The 24,701-nt window shown below is 42.2% G+C and overlaps 1 protein-coding gene across 1 annotated transcript in view; it reads left to right on the top strand.

Moving 5' to 3' along the window:
* Positions 1-24,701, top strand: part of PDGFRB (platelet derived growth factor receptor beta) — a 111,415-nt gene that overhangs the window by 42,195 nt on the left and 44,519 nt on the right. Inside the window, exons 2-4 of the mRNA XM_054976215.1 lie at positions 11,636-11,718; positions 15,715-15,999; positions 19,178-19,444. Coding sequence (XP_054832190.1) covers positions 11,667-11,718; positions 15,715-15,999; positions 19,178-19,444 — 604 coding nt within the window. The 5' untranslated portion in view covers positions 11,636-11,666. The remainder of the gene's footprint in view (positions 1-11,635; positions 11,719-15,714; positions 16,000-19,177; positions 19,445-24,701) is intronic.

Genomic DNA, 24,701 nt, shown 5'->3' with positions numbered 1-24,701 from the left:
AAAATATATTATTGGCAATGAAGAAGTAAGGCTTGTATTCACATTTTGTGACTGCTTTCTGGTTTATTTGGATTCATTATGACTTGGCTCATGAATTATATTATGAAAAAGTGCTACCTATTTCCCTGAAATGTACAAGAAGTTGAAAAGACAGTGACTTTTTACAATAGTAAAAAGTCCAGTCTCACCTTTAAGATTAACCAACTTTATTGAGGCATAAGCTTTCAAGAACCACAGCTCTCTTTGTCTGGAGGGCAGTGGGGATGGCACTCAGACATGATCTTCCTTTTTACAACACAAAGGCTGCAGGTCACTCCAGGGGCCAATTCAGCAAAAATCAGCCCCAAACACTAAATTTGGGGCCGATTTTTAGTGAACTGGGTCCCGTCACAACTTGCAGCTTCTGTGTCATTCCATCCTAGCGTGGCAAGTGAGTATTCCGGAGCATGTGGGAGCGCACTTTGCTGTTCTGACTCCTTTCCCCTCTACTGGCCAGGTGAGAGGTGGTGCAGGGTGTGGTGGGGTCCCCACTGGGGGACTGGCAACCCTACCAAAATCAAGGCCTCAGAAGATGACCGTAGTGTTCGGGTGACCGCAGTGTTCGCATGAGTTCATTGTTGTTGTTGTTATACCTGATATGGACAATCATAAGCAGTGGAGGTCAGAGTCCTTCTACCATTACAGTAGTTACATAGCAGAGTGAGAGGCAGTTTGCCATGTCATAGTGCTGCAGGGATGAGAAAAAGCTAAAAAGCACAAGAACAAGAAACTTGTCCCCTCTGGTCTAATTGCAAATCCCCACCCACTCCCCATGTTTTAATTGATAAAGACTGCCTTGTAATTCCTTTTCTCTGTTCAGACCTTCAAAAAGCAAGTAAAGAACAAAAGAAGCACTCATGCACAGGTCTTGCAAGACAGACTTAAGAGCTCCACAAGATCCATGTGACAGATTCATATCCAACATCTCATACATTCCCTGCTCACCCTTGATATGACAAGCGAATACTTAATAAGACAAAAGAATATACACAATCTTGCAATTCTGTTTCAGCAAGAGGTAGTATTGACATATTTATTTAATTAAAATATTTATATACCCTTCCAGGACACAAAGTAATAACAATGTAAAAACAATGTAAAACAATTTAATTTTAAAAAATATTAAAACAACATTAATAACAAAACTAAAAACAATTTATGCCCCAACCAGCATGATATTCCCCCTTTGCTCAGGTTGCCCCAAAATAGGGCTGCCAGCTTTCAGGTGGTGGCTGGAGATCTTCCAGAATTACAACTGATCTCCAGGTGACAGAGATCAGTTCCCCTGGAAAAAATGGGATGGTAGAAGACCCCTGACTTCTTCCTGGAGGCTATTCCAGAGGTTTAGTGCAGCCACTGAGCACCAGCACATTGAATTGAACCTAGAAAGTAGTCAGTACAGCAGCCAGTGAAGGGAACTCAGAACAGGAGTTACGCAGTCCCATAGGTGTTGTGGACACCTGTTTTTGCAAGACCCAGGAAAACCCCCAAGCTCTTAACAGAGCCTTTCAGTGAAAGCTGCACTCCCACTGATGGTAGGAAGACCAATCCCATTTAAACCAGTAGCTCTTTCAGGCAGCATATCCATCTTATCTTATATGTGCATATTAGTATGCTACATTGTTATCACTGGAAGTTTAAAGATACTTTTTACTTGGGCCTGCTGGACAATTTGATGTAGCTGGGAAATATTACCATCTTTTTCTCAGTAACCATACTCCCTTCTCACACCCACCACAGCTTAACCCAGCTGTATCATTTTAACTCTTTTATCATCTCTTACTCATCCACAGACACCTCCCTCCATCTTCCTGATATATCTTGCTATCTTCGGATGCAAACGTGTGACATTAATTATTTGCATTCTCTCTGGCAAGGTCAAACATTCTGCTTTTGATAGAATCCACATGTCTCTTGAATGAAACATGAAATCTTTGAGTAGGCATTAGAACCCTTTATATGAGTGTCAAACTCTAGATATGCAGATTTTTAGAGTCTTTAAAGAGTTGATTCTGGTTTCCGCAGACCCAACTCAAGTTCCCTGCAGCCATACAGCAGCTTTGGAGAATGGCTGTTAAAAAATAAAGGAGAGCCCAAACATCCTCAGAATGCCTCTGTGGGGGAAGGAAGGGCTCCACCCCCCCCAAGCCATTCGCCCATGTCAAAATACATGTGAGGGAGACTTTCCCCCCTGCTTTTTTCTGCTCCACATGGAGTATTCTGCACATATGGAACAGTAAAAACAGGAGGGGAAAAGTCTCCCTGTGCTTTTGTGACACAGGAATGGGCTTGAGAGAGGGGGGGGGGGAGCCAGATCCAGCTTTTTAAAAATCTGCACGGCAAGCTTTCCCCTAAGTATGAGAGGCAAAAAGTCACCTTAGTGAATGAGAGAAAGGTTCTTTATCAGCAGATAATGTAGTTTATTGAACTCTTGGAAATACAAAGGGCTACATAAAAGAGAAGAACAGTAGTCTGTTGTTAGGTCTGGGCCCCCTTTTACTTCTTTCTGTCCTTACTTGTCATCTTATAAAAATTATTATTAAAAGGAGCTGGAGATGGTGAGTATTTTCACAGGCTGTGGAAAACTTCAATATTAAATCTGTATGTTTTTACTCCCTCCAGCAAGACAGAAGGGAAGAAAGAGGCTAAAAAGAGCAAAGAGATATTGCCACCCTCTGGCATTACAAGCAATGCTTTTACAAATAGCAGGTTTATTAAAACCAGCAATGAACACTTACAGCTGGAAAATTTTAAAAAGCTGCCTGCAGTAACACTGTTACTGCTACAGCCTCTTGTGGTGATGATGATTCTAAACTTCCTTTTAAAGGTGTTTTCACATGTAATGCAAAAAAGTGTATTGGCAGCCTAATCCTGAAGGCTACTTCAACAGTGGTGAACTGACTTAATAGTGGTGGCATTGGTCATATACTTATAGACATTCTACAGGGTGGGGAGGGGACAACACAAGTCCACACAAGGCATGGACTGCATAGAGCATGCCAGACTCCATAATAACCCCAGCAACAACCACCAATCAGGCAGCAGTGCCCGATAACTTTTCTCTAAGTGACACAAGCAGGTGCAGCCAATCATTGCTTGCCAATCTAGCCACTGCCTCTCAATGCCACTCCCTCCACAGAGTTCCAAAGGAAAAGGAGGAAAGACCCAGCAACAGCACAACTTCAACAGAGGCACACTGCTTACAACAGAAGGATGCAAACCGGACACACCTACCCCCAACAAGGGTATGACTGGTAGAAAAGATGCTGGCCACATGCAACCATCCATACTTCAAGCCATATACCCCTTCCCCCAAAAAGAAAGAAAAAGAAGGGAAAAGGCAGAGGTTGGGCTCATACCTTCAGTCTCCACACAAGACCGAACCACTGGGCCAAGAAGACAGATACAAATGAGGCATGCCATCAAGCATTGGGAATTCCACATCTCTTATTGAACCACTCCCCACCTGCTCTCTGTATGAGCTACACAGAGCAGCCAGCAGAGTGGGAAGAGGGGACTGCAGGGGTGACTGTGTTACTCTTGTCAGGCTTCGGCATGGGCGCGGCTGTACAGAGCACTGGTGGGCCTGAACTCCAGCTCCCAGGCCCAGACAGGGACAACACAGGTTCCAACTCTGTGGAAGGAGGGAAGGCATACATCATGCTTGCTCCCTCTCTACCACTCACAGGCCTGCTCACCCTGTTGAACTCCCTTCCGCCTCTGCTCCTCTCCCTCCTCTGCTCCTCTCCCTCCACTCCTTCACAACCCACCCCATCTTCTGGGTGGACTTCCCTTATATCCTTTCACCCATTCCTAGCTCCACCTGCCAGCCACACCCTCCAGCACTCTAGCCACAGCCCAGGCTGTCCTAGGCAGCCACACCTGGTGTTGCTCTGCTGGCTGCTCTGGCCGGCCACACCTGTGCCTCCTTTGCTGGCTGCCAGGCTCTCTTTGCTGATTGTCTTAGGCAGTCCTACCTGAGGGTGCCTTGCTCCCAGCCTCACCTGGTCCTTGCTACTCCATTCCACCCAGCTTGCAGGTTGGGGCGTGGCCCTGTGTGGCCTCTGTTGCCTTTCTTTCCCAGCTGGTAAGGTTGCTGTCTGGCTGGCTGTCCCTGTCTCCTGTACCTTCTCCCTCTGGTCTGGTCCCCTCCTGGCTGTCCTCACTCTCCCTGCCTGGGCTCTTAGCCTCCCACCGGAGGGTGAGGCTAGCTGGCTTCCACCTGCCCCATCTGACCCTCTACTGCTTGGGTGCTTCTTTTCCCACCTCTGCTGCCAGCCTGTTTGGGACCTGGGTGACTGTCAGGGTGGCTGGGTGGCTGTCTCCCAGCTGTCTCCCATCCCCTCCTCAGACCCCGTACAACTCTGTTGAAAAGGTCAGCTACAATGCATGAAAGCTCATAGCTTCATCAGTCATCAGTCTTTAAGGAGCCACAGGACTGTGTTATATTAACAGCTAAATGAAACAGAGGTCCATTTTCACCATGATGACTGACATCATCAGTATCAGCATAATAATAACATACTTCATAAACTCTTCTGAGTGGACAGTAAGTTGTCCTGAAGGGTGTTGTATAAATCGAATGTTGTTGTTGTTATTAACATCCCAGCAAGGGACTATACCAACACTCTGGTATGGGAGTATGGGAATGCCAGCATACTTGCCACCTCCATCCTGGCATTATAGCCATCACTTCTAGGCAGGGTTGCAAACTGCAGGTTGGGAAATTCCTGGAGTTTTGGGGGTCTGGGGAGGACAGGGTTTGGGGAAGGCAGGGACCTCTACTGGGTATAATGCCATAGAACCCACCTCCAAAGTAGTCATTTTGCCTGATATCCAGTCTGTAGTCTGGATATCAGTAATACTTCTGGGAGATCTCCAGGCCCTACTTGGAGGTTGGCTACCATACTGCTACGTACACTTTCCTGGGGATATGCCCTATTGCATGGCATGGGACAGCTATCTCAGGTTGTTCCCATACACATGGACTGCTATCCTTGGTTGTAGGGGCTTGCATTATTGAGTAGCACCGAGGGTGCGTGCAGGAGAAGGTGGGTGCAGACTTGTAGGCTAGCCCTGCTATCTCCCTGTCTCTGCTCACTTGTCAGTCCATGGTTGCTCATTCAGTGTGTATCTCCAGAGATGCAGTACTTGTAATGGTTCAGAAATGAGACGTGTAAGTCACATAGCAAGGAGATTTACCTTCCCCTTGGGTTAGGGATCCTTGGTCCTCTGGTGGGAGTGAGGGATCCCCTGCTCCCCACCCCCACCCCCACCCCCACCCCTCACCTGGTTGGCAGGGGGGAAAGGCAGGGGAAGAGGCCTCCTGTGCCCGCTCCCAGGTGATGACATCACTCCTGGAAGTGACCTCACCAGGAGCGCTCTTGCACTTCTCAGCCAGCAAAATTGGCCCACTGTGAAGGACAGGTGGGCTCCGCATGATGATGTCACTTCCCAGAAGTGATGTCATCATGCCACCCCAAGAGCACATGCACGCACACGAAGACAACGCAAAAGGTGAGTGCCAAGTGAGTGCCATTGCACAAGGTAACTGCCTCCCACTGGAAGGGTAAGTGGACCTGGCAACTCTACCTTGGGTATAAGTGCTAACTGGCCCCTTTGTAATGCTAAGTGCCCTGTCTGTGCATTTTCCACCACCAGGGGGAAAAACTGTGTTCTCTAAGTGAGCAGGTAGAAGACCTCAGAGAAAGAGTCCCATGTAGGGTTGTCAGGCCCAGTCTAGCAACCAGTGGGGCAGGAACATGGGGGAACAGCTGTCAGAGATGGTGTGATGTCACTTCCAGGAAAATCTGTTAAAACCATAGAGTTTTCAGTGACCTGTACAGAGGATTTCTCTTACACACAGAGGGCACATGGCAATTCTAGTCCAATGCTACCCACCTTTCATCTGACCTATGGAGTATCCTGGATACAGCGGCTATGATTGGATACAGAAGATGAGGCTTTGCTGCTGCTGGGGAGGGATGTGGTTGGCTGCAGCCAGGGCTTGTGGGCAGGACTGCTTCTGTGGGGGGGGGCCACAGCCACCCCCAAGAGCGCTCCCGTGCTCCGTTAAGGGGTCCGAATTGGCCCAAATGGGGCCCAAATCTGGCCAGATTGGGCTTGCGGGAGTGCGCCACACCACCCAGGAGTGCACCGCACTACCCAGGAGCGTGCCCCTGGGAGGCCTGTGCCTCTCCTGCCGCCCAGGTAAATGGGCAGGAGGTGGAGGGTGGGAGTGGGGGATCCCTGCCCCCAGCAGGGGCCTGGCAACCCTATTCTGAGATATTCTAGTATATCTCTGAGATACTCCAGTATAGCAGCTGGTCACCTCCCAGAGTACTCTCACATACACTTTTAGTCTCTCTTATGCTATTTGTGCAACATATGAATATTATTAATGTGAGAAAGAATGCAGGAGAGAAGTTGAATCAATAAATGGCAGTGTTACAATCACACTATTAATTTAAAACCAATGTTAAGGAAAAACTAGGAGCTGATTCTTACAAATCCATTATTTCCAGATATTATCTAAAGGCGTATTGCTTCCAATGGTTTTCTCATATCATTTTTCATTTCGTTGTTATTGTTATGCTATGTCCTCCTTTGTACCAAAGTGGCTTCTGTTTGCATAGACATCTCCCTTATCTCCTAAAATTGTGTGCACAGGTTTTTAGGAGAGATGTTTTTAGGTCTGATTTATGATTTTGAATGCTAGAAGTTGGTAATAGTGAATTCAATACGTCCTTACTTTGTTAACTTTCTTCATAGAGAAAGCCACATAACTGTCAGCAGAGGCATAATAAATAACATCTTAAGACATACCAGTTCCAGCATCTGGGTAAATGGATGATAGCAGGATTTGAATTTTTCATTTAAACTGGGAGAATGCATAGCTTCAAAAAATCAGAATGTAATAGAAAATTATCTGAACAGCATATTTTTAACCAGTACTGATTTCTGATAGAATTAGATACAAATACTGTAGAATACTCATGGCATATGAATGTTCCAAAGGCTAAGTAAACAGAAAGTACATTCTTCATATGAATGAAACCTGGGAAAGCAGAAAAGAAAGAGTCCCAGGGCTTTGGAAGAAGTTGCTGAGTAAATCAGAAACACATTGGGATTCACTGGTAAATCAATTAATCCAAGCCAAAGTTGAAAGAACAAGAAAAATATCCGATGACCACACACCATTTAAAAATCATTTCCCCCTCAGTGCTGAGCAGGCAAACATGAGGCCAAGACGTAATGCACCACTTTAGTAACAGACAGTTCCTACTGCCAGGCCCGGCAAAGGCTTTGGGCGTTCCTGGTGCAGCATAAGACTTTGGCATGATGATGGTACTTCTGCTCTAGTTCTTCATTTTTATGCCATTACATAGATGAAATTGCATTTTTGCATTCTGCTTTTCATTTAATCCAGATCAGAGTGGAGACAAATACTGTACAATGCACTGTTTTTATGTTGGATGTAGTAATAATACTAATATTTAGCATCTATTGGCCTTTTTAGTTGTTGGAACTGCTCTTCTTGTACATTATCTCACTAATCTCTAAAACAAGCAGGAGCCCCCAGGCTCGTTGGGCCTGATAGCCATGGGGGCTCAAGAGAGGTGTTGCCTGGAACTTAAGTCTCAGTTTAGCTATGGGTTCCAACGTAGTTTTATAATTTTTGATATGTTAAATTTCAATGGAAATTTCAATGGAAGCTTGGGAAAAGTTATGGGAAAATACAGTTAAAATTTCAGCATGTACCACGGTGCGAGCAAATGTTTATAAAATGATGTATAGATGGTATTTAACACTGAAGAAGTTGGCCAATGGTAATAGTCAGATGTCTGATAAATGTTGGAAATGTAAACAACATTAAGGTTCATTTTATCATATGTGGTGGTCTTGTGACAAGGCAAAACAGTTCTGGGGGGATATAGTAAAGGTTATGTCAGATATTTTACAGAGGGATGTAATTGAAACCCCAGAATTGTTGTTATTATGTATGAACCTAGAAGACTTCGATAAAATGGATAGAGTTATGGTATTTTATATGATTACGGCGGCCAGAATGTGTTATGCACAGTTGTGGAAGACTCAAGAGATACCATCTATGGAAGATTGGATCTTGAAAGTTCTGAATATGGCAGAAATGGACAAACTAACGAGGAAATTGAAAGAGCAAGAAGTATTGGAATATACATTAAGTTGGGAAAAATTCAAGAAATATGTGGAGAAAAAGTGGGACATGAAGGGGAAATTGTGGTCTTTGGATAGTTGTAAAGGGGGAGATAGAACTTTACTTAAGGTTAGAAGGGGGTATATTTTATTATATTTTATTGGATTAGTATAGAGTTATAGTATTATAAAGTTAAGAGTAAGACAGTGTATTCATATGGGAAGAAATAAGGTTGAATAATAAGGTTGAATAGGTAATAGGGAGTATATATAATATTTTGGTGATGTATTAGAAGCAATAGATTTATAATATAGATAATAGGTATTTAAGGATTAGTATGTGTGTATATATATATATATATGTATGTATGTATGTATGTGTGTATATATATATAGTAGTATGTGTGTATATATATGTGTGTGTATATATATATAGTAGTTAGTATATGTACCAATTATATACTTATATATTTTTTACACTCTTAATTTAGATAAGTATTATATTAACATGGTTAATACAATTAAATAGAGTAGATTAGTATGTATTATATAGATATATATTATACATATTATTATAGATTTTAAGAGTTTATAGTATATATTCTTTAGGCTAAGTTGGGTATGGAAAACTGTTGGGGGTCATTAGATAAGGGAGGGGGGAAAGGATGGGGAAAATGCAATGGGGTGGAAAATGATAATGATTGTTATGTTTATGTTTGTTAACCCATCCAATAATTTTTTAATATAATTTTTGATATGTTAATCCAATGTAACAGAGCCCTATGACCTATTGAACACATGTATTGTGGGCAGCATAAGATTTCAATAGTTAGAGCATTTCAGACCATTTTGCTCAACATGTAGGACCAGTTCACAGCCTAAGAAATCAAAATAAGCCACTGGGGTCAGTGGTGTGGGAGAAGAGAATCATGTTGTATGCCCATCACCACATTCTGGACCTTCTCAGCTGCCAGCTGAGTCTAAGACATGCCCCTGAAGTAGGTTGCCAAGTCCCCCATGGTCCAAACCAGGGGACAGGTATGTGTGTGTCTTTTGGGGAGCATGCTCAAGGGGGTACTTACTATGTGCACAAAGCACGTGCTCCAGAGCCTTCGTTGTCGCACCAGGAATGACGTCATTCCTGGTACAACAACAAAGGGAAGCCCCCCCATGAGGGTATTTTCCTTAAAATCAGCCTGATTTTACCCGTGGGGGGGTGGGGGGGCTTCCTTTCATTGTCATGCCAGGAATGACATCATTCCTGGTACGATAACAAAGGCTCTGGAGTACACGTGAGTGCGTTTCAGAGCTCCCTGGCCCATTCCCCATACCTTTCTCCCTGCCAGCCAGGGGGGCTGGGAACCCTACCCTCAGGTGTTCATAGCACTGCTGAGACTTGACTCACTACCAATTTGCCTGGCCAAGTAATTCCATTGTCTCTTTCTCCATACACACATTTGTTTGCCAGAACACCAATATTTTTACAGCATTCATCAGGCCAAAAAGCTTGCCTGCTTCTGGGCTAGAGTCTGCATGTGATTAGCCATGGAAGTTTATGCCACAGTAAATATGTTAATCTTTAATGAGCCATAGGGCACTCTTGTCTTTTATATTTCCTGTTTCTCATGTTTTTATCTGTGCAGTAGAGAGTGCTACCATGGCAAGAATCAATCATTATTTTCTAAAGCAAAACAATCAGGTCTGCTTGGAAGCCACATCCTCTGTCCTAAAGCATACAAACGTGTTTGTACCATGAGTGCTGCTAAGGCAAGTGATGCAATATCCTGGCCCCACAGATGCAGTCTTGCTGGGGGGATGGGGGGGTGGAATAACTGCACTGTGCCTGTTTGCCATTTTATTTCTTTTCTAAAAACATATATGCAGAAACACAACATGGTAGATATGATGAAATCAAAAACTAAAGGTAAAATTTAAAAATCTGTCAAGAAAGGGTACCCTTGCTGGTGTTCACAAAGATTAGTTTCAGAAACATCAAATTAACATGAAATCCTGCTAGCATGGTGCTGTAGAGAATGATCAGTCTCTGCAGAAATGATTTAAAAATACCTTTTTAAAAAGTTATAACAATGGCATTTCAGTAGAAGGGAGAGAGGGAACTGAGGTTAGTGTGTCTTTGGTCACCAGTGGGTCTTTATGCATTAGCCAACAGGTTTGGCTACTACTAACTACTAACTAATAGAAATAGACATTTATGAGGATGGCGCGGGGGGGGGGGGAGTTGCATTCCCCAATAACATCAAATAGTGGTCTGAGTGCTAGGAGTATGAAATTCCCACACACAATCTAAATGAAAAATATTTGAATTCCCTTGTAGCTGAGGGACAACAGATACTTTCTCCATGCTTTCCCCTTATACCTGACATTTCTCCGTCTTGCCACTGAAGAACTTTTTGAATTTTTAAAAAAATTATAATAGGTATATCTCTATAGTGTTTTAACACTATAACTGTATACCTACTACTATTAATTTTTAAAGATTACAAAAATCCTTCTGGGGTTGATGGAGGAAATAGCATGTGGGATTGGAAATGGCACCAGATGGAGGCAGGGAAATGTGGACCTCGCACCTTCCCTTCCCTTTTCCCCCAAGTCTGCTTTCAATACAATCTTTCAGAATAGATCATACCAAATCAGGCCTGAAAACTGCAGAGTGGAGTCACGGAGTGGACAACTGCATGACAATATTCTGCTAAAGGTCACTGGAAAATTGGGAACGAATGAGGAGCAATAGTCCTATAGTGCATAACCCTTGAAACAATCACCTGGAATAAAACCTTTATTAGCATTACAGTTTGTCCCAGTGGGTAACAAAAATATATAACACCCAACAAAAGAATTTCCTTAAAATCCATTAAAAACGCTCCCTTTGCTTAACCCTAAGCTCTAAAAGCCCTAAGCGCTACATCAATAGCCATCACAATATTTCCAAAGTTATTCCACTTGGACTTTCACAAGAGTTCAAGGGAGCATAACTAGGGAGCCGCCACTGAGGATTTCTCTGTTTACACCCTTGTAGATTAAATCTGAAGCACTCATATAGTTGTGTGAGGATAAAATGGAAAAGAGGAGAACAATGTAAGCCACTTTGGGTCCCTAACGGGGACATGGGCAGAATATTAATGAAATAAATAAAAATTAACTTTGGACCACGAAAGGAAAATTGCTCCGCAATCACATCATTTCTTCTGTTAAACCTTCTGTTAAACTCTTTTTGTCACTATGAAGGCAACATATCAGCATTCATGTTAACAGAAGGAAATGAGCAGATGCTGCAGGAAAGATGGAGTTCTTTCCAGTCTATAAGTAGAGAACATTTCCCTTTGGTGATAAACTAAGATTTGACAGTAATCTTCTGAGTCTCTTTTTAAAGCCATGATATTTACCGTTTGCTTTTTAACAGAGCATTACTTGCAGTAAGACGGATTCCCACCATGCTATATCATCTTTTGAAGCTGGTCTTTTTCCTACAACTGTTCCTTACAGGTAAGCAAATTAGTGGGCATGGAGTGATAATGCAACTGAAATGCTCATAGTAAAATGCTCATAGTGCAGAGTGTGGATGAAAAGAGAGGGAGGCACAGATGTGCTAAGTCATATGCTGAGACTATGGCATCAGCTACATGTCAAATAAGACATTTGTTTCTATGCTACAATCCTATTCCATTTCCTGCAGGGTAGGTCTCAACAATTTGTTATCCACTAAGATAAATGCACCAGCTGTTTGTGGCAACCTCCAGGGACTCAATTTAGATTGGGGTTTGAGGCTTGGATCCGAAATGGTGTGCTAAGCACTAGTATGCACATAGAGGTGGAGGTCAATTTTGTCTCTCAATAGCAGTCCATACTACATAAAGTACTATTCTGCAGGGATTCTCACTTGGGGTTTTTTGGAAGTCACAAAGAGCTGTAACCAGAAGGGGAAAGCTAAAATAAGTGGAGGCAGACTCATGCTACTCTGTATCTAAAACAAATGATCCCCCTTTCTCCCCTGGAGAGTTGAAAGCAGTTTGAAAGAAGGATTGCTGCTCATGATGTTTATGGTCACCACATTTTTGCTCTGGTAAGCAAGTTTTGCAGTTTTGTCTATTGTTTCAAAAACTGCAGAGCTCATTTTATCAAAAGCAGCAGTGGGACGAAAGAAAGATGTTGGTATACTAGGGATCCCTACTTTTCAGCACGTCTTTAACAGCAGCTTGATACGGAGACATTGCCTGGCACATACAATTGTTGAAATGCCATGAAAACTTCACCTGCCAATGTCTGTACATTGTGCAAGAGGAAGCCAGGTAATTGCCCGAGGATATGGAATAAGGAGAGCCAGCACGTAGGCTGGGATAATCAAAGGGCCAACTTCAAGGGGACCTGCATCACACACAGATCAGGCTCCATCTCCAAACTTAATTGCAGCCCCTTTTCACACTACTTACTTGCTTCTGAAACATCATGAAATGTAGGGCAAAAACCGTGGAAGATAGCGTCTTCTTGCGAGAGTTTTGCGCAACATCGCACAAAACTTGCGCGAGAAGACGCTATCTTCTGCGGTTTTTGCGCTACATTTCGTGATGTTTCGGAAGCAAGTAAGTAGTTTGAAAATGGCCACAGTGTGGGCAATTGGTGGGAATGCCTGTTTGTGCATCCCTTATCTTATGGGCAAAGCCACCCTGGCTCTGAGCTGTCAGCCGTCATGAGGGTACAGCTCATGCTCCTCTTTGCCAAGCTTTCTTTAATGGTCAAGGGAAGTGTGCCACATCCTATTCTCTAGCCACAAAGTCTATGGGTGAAGGATAATGGCATCTCTCATGCGGGTCCTGTCTCAGATCCCTGAAGGCACCAAGGTCCCAGGCTTCTGGACTGAGGATTATCCCTTGATCATCCAAAATGATGTACCACTCAGGGTGCTCACCTAAACTATATATGTACCACTCAAACAAATTTTTAAGCACTGCTACTACAACAGGTGAGTCTGCCCCACCACCCCTGGTACTTACTCCCTCCTCCACATAGCTCTAGGCTTCTCAGCTTGTCACCTTCTGCTTCCTCCTCTTGCGGGTTGAAAGAGGGTGGGAAGAGCAGAGGCTGGCCCAAATGTCTTTCTCCACTTCACCTCCTAGGCTGTATGTGCTGCATGCAGTGTTAAGGCATGCTGGGTTCTTCCTTCTGAGCCACAGCAAACTCCACCCATCCCTTGCTTTGTCTGAAGCAGGGCGCACGATGGCCTTTTCCTGGTCAGCTGACAACCATTGTATACTTCATGAGAAGCAAAGCCTCTGTTAAACCACTTGCCCCTTCTTAAAAACTATTGTCTATCTCCCAGCTCAGCTCTTGCTTTTGCTTCTCTTCTAGGACTACCACTAACCTGGGCTGGGGAGGGTTCTCAAGCACAAGGCAAGCCCAAAAACACAGCACTTGGGCTGTTTGTTCACCATGGTTGGCTTTGTTGTATAGATTTTCTTTAATACGTATATTTTGCCATATAGCTGGAATGTTTTCACACTGAGTAAACCAACACAGGTACCTCTTCTTTCTTTCCCTCCCTCTATTTATTTATTAGGGTTTTTTTTTACTGTCTCTCCCTCAAATGAGGCCTGAAGCAATTTATAACAATTAAAAAAAACAATAGTATATGGTAAAACAAAAAAGATACTGCAATTAAGTGGTCCCAGAAATTCAGCCAGTGGTTACAAAACAGCAACCAGGTAGTAAAGATTCCATATTAATCATGGCTGGTTAAAGGCCTGCTGAAATTGCTTCACCTTGCAGGCCCTGTGAAACTTAGACAGGACCTACAAGGCATGAATATTGTCAGACAGAGCTTTCCACCAGGATGGGGCTAACACAGAGAATACCCTTGACCTTGTGGAATAGAGACAAGCCACTTGGGGGCTGGGCACCACCAGTAAGCCACAAGATTAAGAACTCAAGACTTCATGGGGGATCATATTGGGAGAGTAAATCCTTCAGGTATGATGGTCCCAGACCATGTAGGGCTTTAAAGGTTAAAACCAGCACCTTGAAATTGATCTGGGAAGCAATTGGAAGCCAGTGCAGCTGCTGTAAAATAGGCTGCATATGGGCAGAACACAATGAACCAGTCAAGAGCCTAGCAGCTGCATTCTGGGTGATCTGCAGTTTCCAGAGTGTCTTCAAGAGCAGTCATGCATAGAGTGAATTACAGTAGTCTTACCTGGAGGTGACCATGGTATGAATCACTGTGGCCAGGTTCGACTAAGACTGGCAAAGATGGTAGAATGCCAGCCTTGCCTCTGTGGACATCTGCTTATCCAAAGACCATCTGACCATGGCATTGGGCCAGGTCCAAGAAAGCCACCTCAGGCTGCTTATTCAGCAGGAGAAAGAGCTGGGTATCATCAGCATATTGATGGTGCCCAGTGCATATCTCCTGACAAGTTCCACCAGAGGGCACATATAAGTATTAAACAACGTTGGGGGCAAAATCGCACCCTGTGGATCACCACACATCAGGGACTGCTTGGGAGACCTCCTTTCTCCAATGGCAATCTTCTGATAGTGTCTCTGTAGGCCCCTGTGAGAGAGCAATGCCAGGGCTGTTTCCTGCATGCCCAGTCCGAACCCTTAGTATTTAAAGGGCTAAATTATTAACTTTCAGTATCCTGTTTAGTTCGTGCAATAATTATAGCTTTTAGTTACATTATTTTGCAAATGTCCTGTACATCTTGTTTCTTTTGTGTTTGTGGAAAACATGTTCCAGACAAGTATAAATCCTGTTTAGATGTGGGGAAAATATTTTAAAAGCAAACCAGAGGTTTTTGAAAACACACACGTCTTGTTTTTCATTCAGTCATGCAATCAGAAGCTCTGATGAATGAGTTTTGAGGTTCTGAAGTTGGCAATACTTGTGGAGTAGCAGCTGCAGGAGTTTTCCAGTCTTTGTAATGCCAAGCTACAGTGTCAATTTCTAAACGGAAGCATTTTGGCTTCCCAAATTGCTCTCATTCTTCATTGTGCTATGAAATGGGAAGCTCCTGGTTGTCTAAAAACAGTGCTTCTTTCTAATGAGTAGGACAGTTAAACTGGGGTAGAGCCATGGCTCAGTGGTAGAATATTGCCTTTATGCATAGACTGGAATCGCTGGAATCTCTAGTTAAAAAGATCAAGTAGTAAGTGATGTAAATGACCTGAGACTCCCTGGAGAACTTCTGCCATCATGGCAACTGTGACAGGCTCATAGGAAGTAATTCTGGAATGCACTGCCTTTCCCTATCATTTCTCAAAGGTATCCTGGCAATTTTATTTTCAGTTTTGATGGGAAATTCTTAAATCCCTAGCCCCTTTGTATATCTTTCCAACACAGCCTGCTAGTCCAGGATTCATAAAACATCATTGCTTTCATTTAATCTCCTGTGTACACAGTGCATATTCTGTCACTGATATTTGTAATTTTGTGTGTGTGGGGGGGTGCCCTTCTCATTACTTACTTTTCCAAATAATTTCTTCAAGGTCTATCAGACATCAACCCTCTGGAGATCTACCCCAGTGACCCTGAAGTCATCCTTACTCTTTCCAGAAATTTTTCCCTCACTTGCTCGGGGAAGAATGAGGTAATCTGGAAAAAAGATAAACATACTATAGATGCTGTGCTGGAGAAAAGGGGTGGCATTTTTGTTAGCACCCTCACACTCTGGAATGTGACTGGCATCAACACAGGGGAGTATTCCTGTGCCTACAACCAACCTCCCAAACAAGGGCAAACAGAGGGGAAAGCCATCTACATCTTTGTACCAGGTACTGGTGCCTATCCTGCCCTCTTTTTTTTCAGTTTGTGCTTAGGCTGGGGAATTTAGAATCATGACATTGAACGAAAGTAACTGGCAGGGTGATCAAGATTTTGAGAGTTTGAATATTACATTTATTAATGGATATCTTTTAAAATGTTATTTATAGATACCTTTTTAGATAAAAATCAAGGTGGATAACAAAATCTAAAAGAATGCAGTAGGAACTGTATATAATAAGCAGTGTAACAAGACTGGATTACAAAGATAGAAAACAATGCATTAAAAAACTGTAAGGCATGATATGACATATAAGAAATACAAAATTGGGATTGCAAAAATTATAAATCAATGCAGTAAAAACAAAATAATGTCTTTGTCCCTTTGTAAAAGTGTACTCCTGGACAATTATATTTACTACTGCCATATTCTCTTTATAAAAGTGCCCTCTTGAACAATTCCATTTCACATGGATTCTGAGGAATGATAGAAGTATGGGAAACTGTCTGATAGGTACTCAGGATTACCTGTCGTATTCACTACCTCCCTGCAGCTGAAGCTGATGCTGTTGGGATGTTTCTGTTATTTGTACAGAACAAAACTGAGAATGAAAGGTGTTTGTTCCTGTTGTAATCTCTCCTGTAATCTTTCCTGAGCCTGGGGGCTTGGGAGCCTGCCTGACCTTGAGCAGTCCATGAATCACACAGCCTGTTTTCCTGAATGCAAAGTTAGAGAAACGGGGTGGGTGGGAATTAGGAGTAGCCTTGGAGGACCTACATCTGCGTGATATTTGTCTGTCGTTGCCAGTCCTAGCAAAGATGGCATAAGTGTAGGATACTGGCATCTTATCAATAAAGAACTTTTACTCATGACATGAAGTCTCTTGAGAGCTGCCTGGCATCCTTACACCAACATCTTCAGGCAGGCCGTTCCATAAAGCGGGAGCCACAACAGAGTATGTTCAGGTACAGGCAGATGCTATTTTTATCCATTTGCAGGCTGGCTCACCCAGCAGATTTTGTTCAGGTGAGCCCTCCAACTGCAGTAGGTCACACTGAGAGGGGCAATTTAGATATGTTGGTTCTAGGCTATGAAGGGCTTTTTAGTCAATCTCTTGAATTGAACCCAGAAACTAATTGGTAACCAGTGAAGCAACTGCAGAACAGGTGTAATATGCTTACGCCATCCAGTTCCTGATAGAAACTGAGCTGTAACATTCTGTGCCAGCTGGAATTTCCAAATTGTCTTCAAGAGCAAACCCATGTTGAGTATATTATAGTAGCAAGCAAAATATTTATTGTTGTAGCCATGGGCCATAACATCCTAACCCCATAGCACAGTTCATTTCAGTACAAGTTAGACAGTCCATCATAACAAAATACAAATAGCACAATTCATTTCAGTACCAGTTAGACAGTCCATCATAACAAAATACAAGTTAATAAGATTTAAAATATCTGTACAAATAGGTGATACAGGTTATAGGTTATTGTATGAAATAGGTTATTGTATCAATAAAACCCTGGAATGAAATATATTTATAATTTGGCTAAAATTCTTGTGGAAGCTAAAAGTCTTGTAGGGGCAGTTGAGATTAGTCTGTTCCTTATGTTTGTTGATAGAAAGACAAAAGTGGCCACTTAAAAGTAACATCTGGGATGGCATCAGCCAATAAAAACTCAAAGGATTCCTCCTCTGAACAAGAAAAAATTGTGAAGAGTGGGTTCAGAAATTTGTTTCTAATGAGCTTGTAAAAGGAGGAGCATAAAATGTAATGAACAATATCTTCCACCTCATTGGAACTGCAAGGGCAAAGGCGCTGAACCTCTGGTATTTTTTGATATCTACTCTGGATATATGCTGATGGCATGATTTGGAAATGCGCTTTGGTAAATGTCTTCCTTAAATAAACATTAAGAAGGTCAGCCAGGTAATGTGAAAGAAATTTATTTTTCTTAAACCTAGGGTAACAAAGAGAGAATTTAGAGCGGCATACTTGGTTAATATCACCTAAGGCATCCTCGCCAAAAATTCACTCCCATATTTTACCTAAATCCCAGTGCTTTACTATCTCCAGAGAGGGCAGGGAATACAAATAGGTGATAGTAGTTTAGACCACTGGTTCATGTCACTATAATACTGGAAACTGTATTTTACCAAATGGTCACCTGGGATGCTGTCAAGCTTTTTATAACATTTTAATATATTCCAATGCACTCTTGATGTAATTGATGACAGACCAAGTTCCAGTCTTAAATGAGATGTGGGGGTTCCCTGCGGGAGGCCTGAGATTTTCCTTAGAAAGGAGTTCTGAATAATTTCTAATTGCTTTAAAAAAAAATTCATTCCACTCCCAAATTTCTGCCCCATATAGAAGTTGCACTATCACCTTGCCCTGAAACCCTTTAGGGCCAGTGGGACTAAATGGCCACCCTTGGAGAAAAAGAATTTTAAAATAATACCCATAGCGTGTCACATAGTCGATAAAGTAGTATTAAGGTGTGCCTGCCAGGGACCCCTGGAAAACTATGCCAAGATATTTGCATTGCTTTATTTCATGGGCATTAACTGACCATCTGTGCTTAAGACAGTTGTTGCCAAAGACAACAATTTTTGTTTTGGTGTAGTAGATGCTTAATTCCTCCCTATCACAGTAGTCCACCAAGCTGGTTAACAATCTTCTAAGACCAGTTTGGGTAAATGACACTATTGCTATGTCATCTGTATACAATAAAGCAGAGATTTTCCAATCGGCCAATGATGGGGGAAAGGAATTCTTTGAATTCATGGCCTGAACAAAATCATTGATATAAAAATTAAACATTACAGTCATCTAGCCTGAAAGTTACTTTGGCATGGATCCTTGTGGCAAGATCAGCTTGATCAGGCAAAAGGGCCATCCTCCAAGCTAAATGAATTTTGCAACACAGTGGTTAGTCCATGTGGGTTCTAATATTACAAGAAACTTTATGCTGGTACTATGTTCCAAATTGTACCTGATCAGTTTCACCCATGTTTAGGTCTCATTTAATCTTCAACTAGGCAACTGCTAAAAGAATACAGATGTTTTGACGCTATCTTTATAGATATTCCATGTCAGAAGTGGAAATCCCTGTGTTTTTTTACTGGAACTCATTATTGCTATTTCACAACTGACGGGTTTCTCTCTGCACCCTTTGCTCTTACAGACCCATCTTTGCCCTTCCTTCCTAGCACTCCAGAGGACCTATTTGTGTTCAGCACAGGCCACACTGAGGACATTATCCCATGCCGTGTGACAGATCCAAACACAACAGTGACCCTTTATGAAAGAAGGACCGAGGACCCAATTTTAGCCACTTATAACAATAAGCAAGGCTTTAAGGGGTACTTTGAAGACAAGACCTTTGTATGCAGGGCAACACTGGATGACCAGGAAATTGACTCTGAAGCATACTATGTCTACAGGATCCAAGGTGAGCCTTTTCCCAGTTTGCTCCTGCAGGAATGGAGAAATTCACATTTTCATTGATTCAATTCAAACTGTCACAGGTTCGAACTTGTGATTGCCAAACATGTTCAACTCATAGGAAAATTTCAACAGAAAAAAAATCTGCTTTTCTGCCAGTCATCAACATAATGAAAGCATCAGTAGAAGAGGATGTTGGCAAGAAACTTCTTAATCCCCAAACCATGAACAAATGGCATCAGAATTTATGTCTATTTTTTCTGTCAGCAAGTCAAACATGTTCTGCAGCTACTTATTATCTATGTTTTTATAGACCACATTTCTCACTGAGACTTAAGGCAGATTAGTCTATACAATCAAATAGAGAGACATTTCAATAGACTATGTAATAGGGTATATAAATGCAAATTTGCAAAGATTTGAAAACAAAGCACAAAGCAGAGAGAGATTCACAGGAAAGACTAGAACAACATGTAAACCATGACAAACTAACTACACAAACTCATTAACACATGAATAAATACCATGTAGCAAACTATCTTGTATTGAAATATATTGTAAAGTCTTTGTAAAGTGCAAAAGTATACAATTAATAAAGTGATCAAGTACTCAAGGCTGCACAGTCAATACTTCTAGCTCCATTAGCCTTAAGAAACTGCGGTCCTGCCAAAAACAGGAGTCAAAGCAGGCAGAATGTTTAATCAGTTTACAGATGGTCACATGCCACAATCTTGCTTCTAAACAATACAAACTAACTTGTCCAAGTTCAACACAAACCATCTATTAGTGTAGAAATAGATAGTTCAACTGAAAGCAAAGGGCATATTACGCTTCTAATTGGAGCAATTGCTGGAAAGTGGAGGGGCTCTGTTGTCCTGACAGGGAGCTGGCTTGCATGCCTGTTTCAGACAGACTTTCCTCAAGGGTTACAGCTGCTTAAATATACAATATTATATACAATATTAAACGCCAAGATTACAACCAGTTTACATTTTACAAGAATGGCAAGTAAAACAAATACAGCCAACAACAATTCATGCCACATATATCATATCATCAATCTCATCCTCCCGGCAGGCTACAAGGCGCAAGAACACAAATTTCCTTTAATCATGAAGGCACTTCCCCTGTCCCAAAAGGGCTTACAATTTAAAGTTCCTTGGGAAAAATCAATGTGCATATTGAGCCCATGAGGAACAATAGAATATAATTTGAAGATCCAATATGCCTCCTGCCTACATAGCTCTTTTTGAATATTATGACTCTGCACTCTCTTAACCACACACAAAACTAAGGACCTAAAACCGTTCTCATGATGTTTAGCCTCACTGAAATGAGAGACTGCATGTGCGTCTGCAACCCTATTTTTTATTCCGGATTGATGTTCTAGAATCCTAACCCTCACTGATTTGCTAGTACTACCTATATATAATTTCTGACAACTGCACAACACTGGATGTGTTGCACGAGGAGAATGTCTTAAAAGTATACTCTGTTGTGCACCTGGTAGTAGGAACTCTGATCCCTCTAATACATGGGGACAAGTTTACATCTACAACGGAAATGTCCAGCTGGTAGAGTTTGTTGTTGGTTCTTCTTAATCCCACAAAGAGGTGGATTTCACAACCCAGGATGTCACCGATAAGATCCCAATGTTTCAGGACAATCCTCCTGATAGAGTTGGCCAGGGGTGTATATTCTAGGGCCCACACCATACCGGTTTTGTGTAGCTTTTGGGGGCCCTGTAGGAGACCTGCTCTATCCTTTCTCTCTGCCCAATCTTTTGCCTCACTGATTATATCTTCAGGGTATTCCCTATGTCTGAATTATATGTTCATTTCCTTGCACATGTTCTCATAATCCCATGTCATTCTGTCTGAGCCTCAGAAACTGGCCATATGGGATATTCCTCCTAAGATGTCCTGGAGGATTTGAAAACAAGCAGAAATCCAATAGAGCACAGCACATACAGCACAGCAAATTCTAAGCCCGACATATTAAACAACACAGAAGCTACCCAGTAGGATCATATTCACCATATAGTCCATAGTTCCTGCCCCTTTACTAATGCATCTTTTTGAGACCACCATCTTAAAGTACAGCCCTCCTATCTGAGTAAAAAGCCCTCTTGAATAATTCAGTTTTGCATAATTTCCAGAAAGCCAAGACATTGGGAGCTTTCCTGACCTCTTCAGGTACGCCGTTCCACAAAGTGGGGGCCACCACAGAGAATGCACAAGTACCGGCAGTTGTTGATTTTGCCCATTTGCAGGGTGGCACCTGCAGGAGGCCCTGTTTGGATAACTGAAGCTGTCGTGGCGAAACATAGGAGAGACCAATACCATGAAAAGCTTTGTATGTGGTAGCCAATACCTTGAATTAAGCCTAGTAATTGATGGGTAGCCAGTAGAATGACTGCAGATTGGGAGTAATATGCATGCTCTGCCTAGCTCCCAATAATAATCGAGCTGCAGCATTGCTTGGAAGGGAGGCCTCTGTACAGTGCATTATAGTAGTCAAGTCTCAGTGTTACCATGGCATGGATCCAGGTAGCCAGATCAGCCGTGTCCAGGAGGGCACCATCTTACAGGCTAGATGGAGTTTATAGAAAGCATTTTTTTGCAGCTGCCTTAACTTGCTTCTAGTAGTAGCACTGGATCTAGTATAACCCCTAGGCTCTTAACTGAGTTTGCAGGGGTCAGACAAACTCTGTAGAAAGTGGGGAGCATAATGACCTTCAAGATCTTTGCTTTCCCAACCAGCATCACTTCCATCATGTCTGGGTTCAGTTTCAATTTGTTTACTTTCAATCATTTGACTATCTGTAATGGTAAGCAGAATAGGGAAATAATCTCTTTGCCACAGGGGAAAGTAAAACATCAAAAGAATACATCCCCCTATTATCTCCAGGAAAGATAATTTTAATCCCAAACATTTTTAATCCTTTGTTATGAAAGGATGGAAGAGTAGAAATAAGGAAGGCAATGGTTATTCGTCCCAAGGATGTATGTACCTCCATTCCCCACCCCCACCCCATTCAATGGATACCAAAGAAATAAACATAAGCAAATAACACTGTTAGCTGATACAAAGATGGAACAAGAATTACCCACAACTGCTGTGACAAAACAAAAAGAGATTTTGAAAGCACCAGACAAAGTAAGGCAGCCAATGAAAGCAAGCAATAAGTCAAAAGAATGTTGGGGCAGGGGAAGGGAAGCTGACTGATAACTGACTGCCAAATAACAGAGACACTGAGTTACAAGACTTCAAGAATGGGAGAGAAAGAACACACAGTCTAAAAACAGGGAAGAGAAAAAAGAAGAAAGGACATAATTTGTCAGTAAAATAGAATTCAGAATTCATCTCTAACTATTTAATAAACATCAGAATTCTGTACATATAACCAGTGCTTTTTTTCTTAAAAAATATTTAGGGGTACTCTCAGTTTGACTCAAGAAAATCACCATTTTATAGTTCAAATCGGAAAAAATAAATGCAGTCAATGGACAAAATTACCAAGAACATGTATTACCTCATATTACACAGCTCACAATAACTTCCAGATTGGCATGAGGTTGTGTTCACTAACATCTTCCCGATTCCTCTGCTTGCATTTGGTGTCCGTCACCAGATTTCAAAAACCATGAATTTACATACACCGAAGGCTTAAACAAACTCAAAGGAGTTTGGGTATAGACAAACTCTTTGCACTCTGCGCAAAACGTACACAAATACACAAATTGGTCGCCACCATCGGGAGTAGCAACAAGACTGACCAATCACCGTGCTAGATTCCAACTACCAGAGCTCCAAGTGGCTTAGAGAAGACTTGTTTGTATTTGTCTGCACCCTAATGATCACCAGTTATGCCAGCGATCTCGGTGGCGTGTTCAGTGCTCAAAGACGTTCCATTTTTTGTAAGACGAACAGCGCTCCTAGTGAGTTTAAATACAACTAAACATCTTTGTTGCCAACATACGCTACATAAAACTTCACAAATCACATAAATATGCATAATACGTTTGGAGTTGGTTTAGCGGGAATTCCAACATTTAAAATTTTTTACTTTCTTCCCTTAGAGTCACAAAATGTTTAGGGGTATGCGTACCCCTGCGTACCCCCAGAAAAAAAGCACTGCATATAACTATTGATTGGTCAATAAAAACATTACTTTCCCACATACACCATGCTGTTAAATAATAAGTAATAATTTTTGAAAAATGACTACTACCAACTAATATGTATGCAAAATTGAAATCTCTAATGTACCCTTGCATCCATTCTCCCCACATACTCCCACCAAGCGAGAAAAGGTTTATGTTATCATCAAGAAAAGAACCTGCTGCAGCCAAAAGCCAAAGATAACAAATTGTGTGTGCTCTGAGTTGTCACAATGGCCTTTCCTAAAATATACAGCATTTCTCCTACTACTCTTGAGAGTGGCATAGTACGTATAGGGTACATATAACACCGGTTCTGCATCAGCTGCACTGACTCCCAGTGGAGTTCCAGATTAGGTTCAAGGTTTTGGTCTTAACCTATAAAGCCTTAGCAGACTGAGACCAGCATATCTGTGGGACCATCTCTCACCATATGTTCCCCGGAGGGTGCTCTGTTCAGCCGACAAACAGCTGCTGGTGGTTCCCTGCTCCAAGGATACTCACTTGGCCTCGACCAGGGCCAGAACCTTTTTGGTTCTGACACCAACCTGGTGGAACTCTCTGTCCATTGAAACAAAGGCCAGGCAAGATTTACTACCTTTTCACCGGGCCTGCAAGATGGAGATGTTCCGCCAGGCAAATGGCTGAGATCGAGGTACTGGCAGGCTTCCGGGCTTCCATGCTGGTCTTCTGTTGGGGAGGGGGAGTTTGAAAAACTCTCTCATCCTGGTTTCCCACTGGAATATTAATATATTATGCCTGTTCCCACTTCATGGAATGTTTTTGGATGGGGGTTGAGCAACTTGAGTTGCTGTCCAAATGTATTTTATTATTTTAATGTTGCTTTTATTGTAATTATTGATTCATGTTTTAATCTGCTCTGAGCCCGTTTATGGGGAGAATGATAAAAAATTAAATCAATAAATTAATAAAAGGCCATTCCTTTGCCTCTTATTGGTTGCTTTTGTTGAGGCCTGCTTCATACAAAAAAATCAGATCTGTTTCTATGTCTTGAAAACCACAGCAGGGGTCACCATAAATCATTTATGATTTGACAGCATTTTTCACCACCACTATGTTTCTATAGAAAAAGCAAGATTG

The sequence above is a fragment of the Eublepharis macularius genome, chromosome 4, assembly GCF_028583425.1.
Source record: "Eublepharis macularius isolate TG4126 chromosome 4, MPM_Emac_v1.0, whole genome shotgun sequence".
Taxonomy (NCBI): Eukaryota; Metazoa; Chordata; class Lepidosauria; order Squamata; family Eublepharidae; genus Eublepharis; species Eublepharis macularius.
Note: the sequence above shows the minus strand (reverse complement) of the source record. Positions and strands in the feature narration are given on the sequence as shown.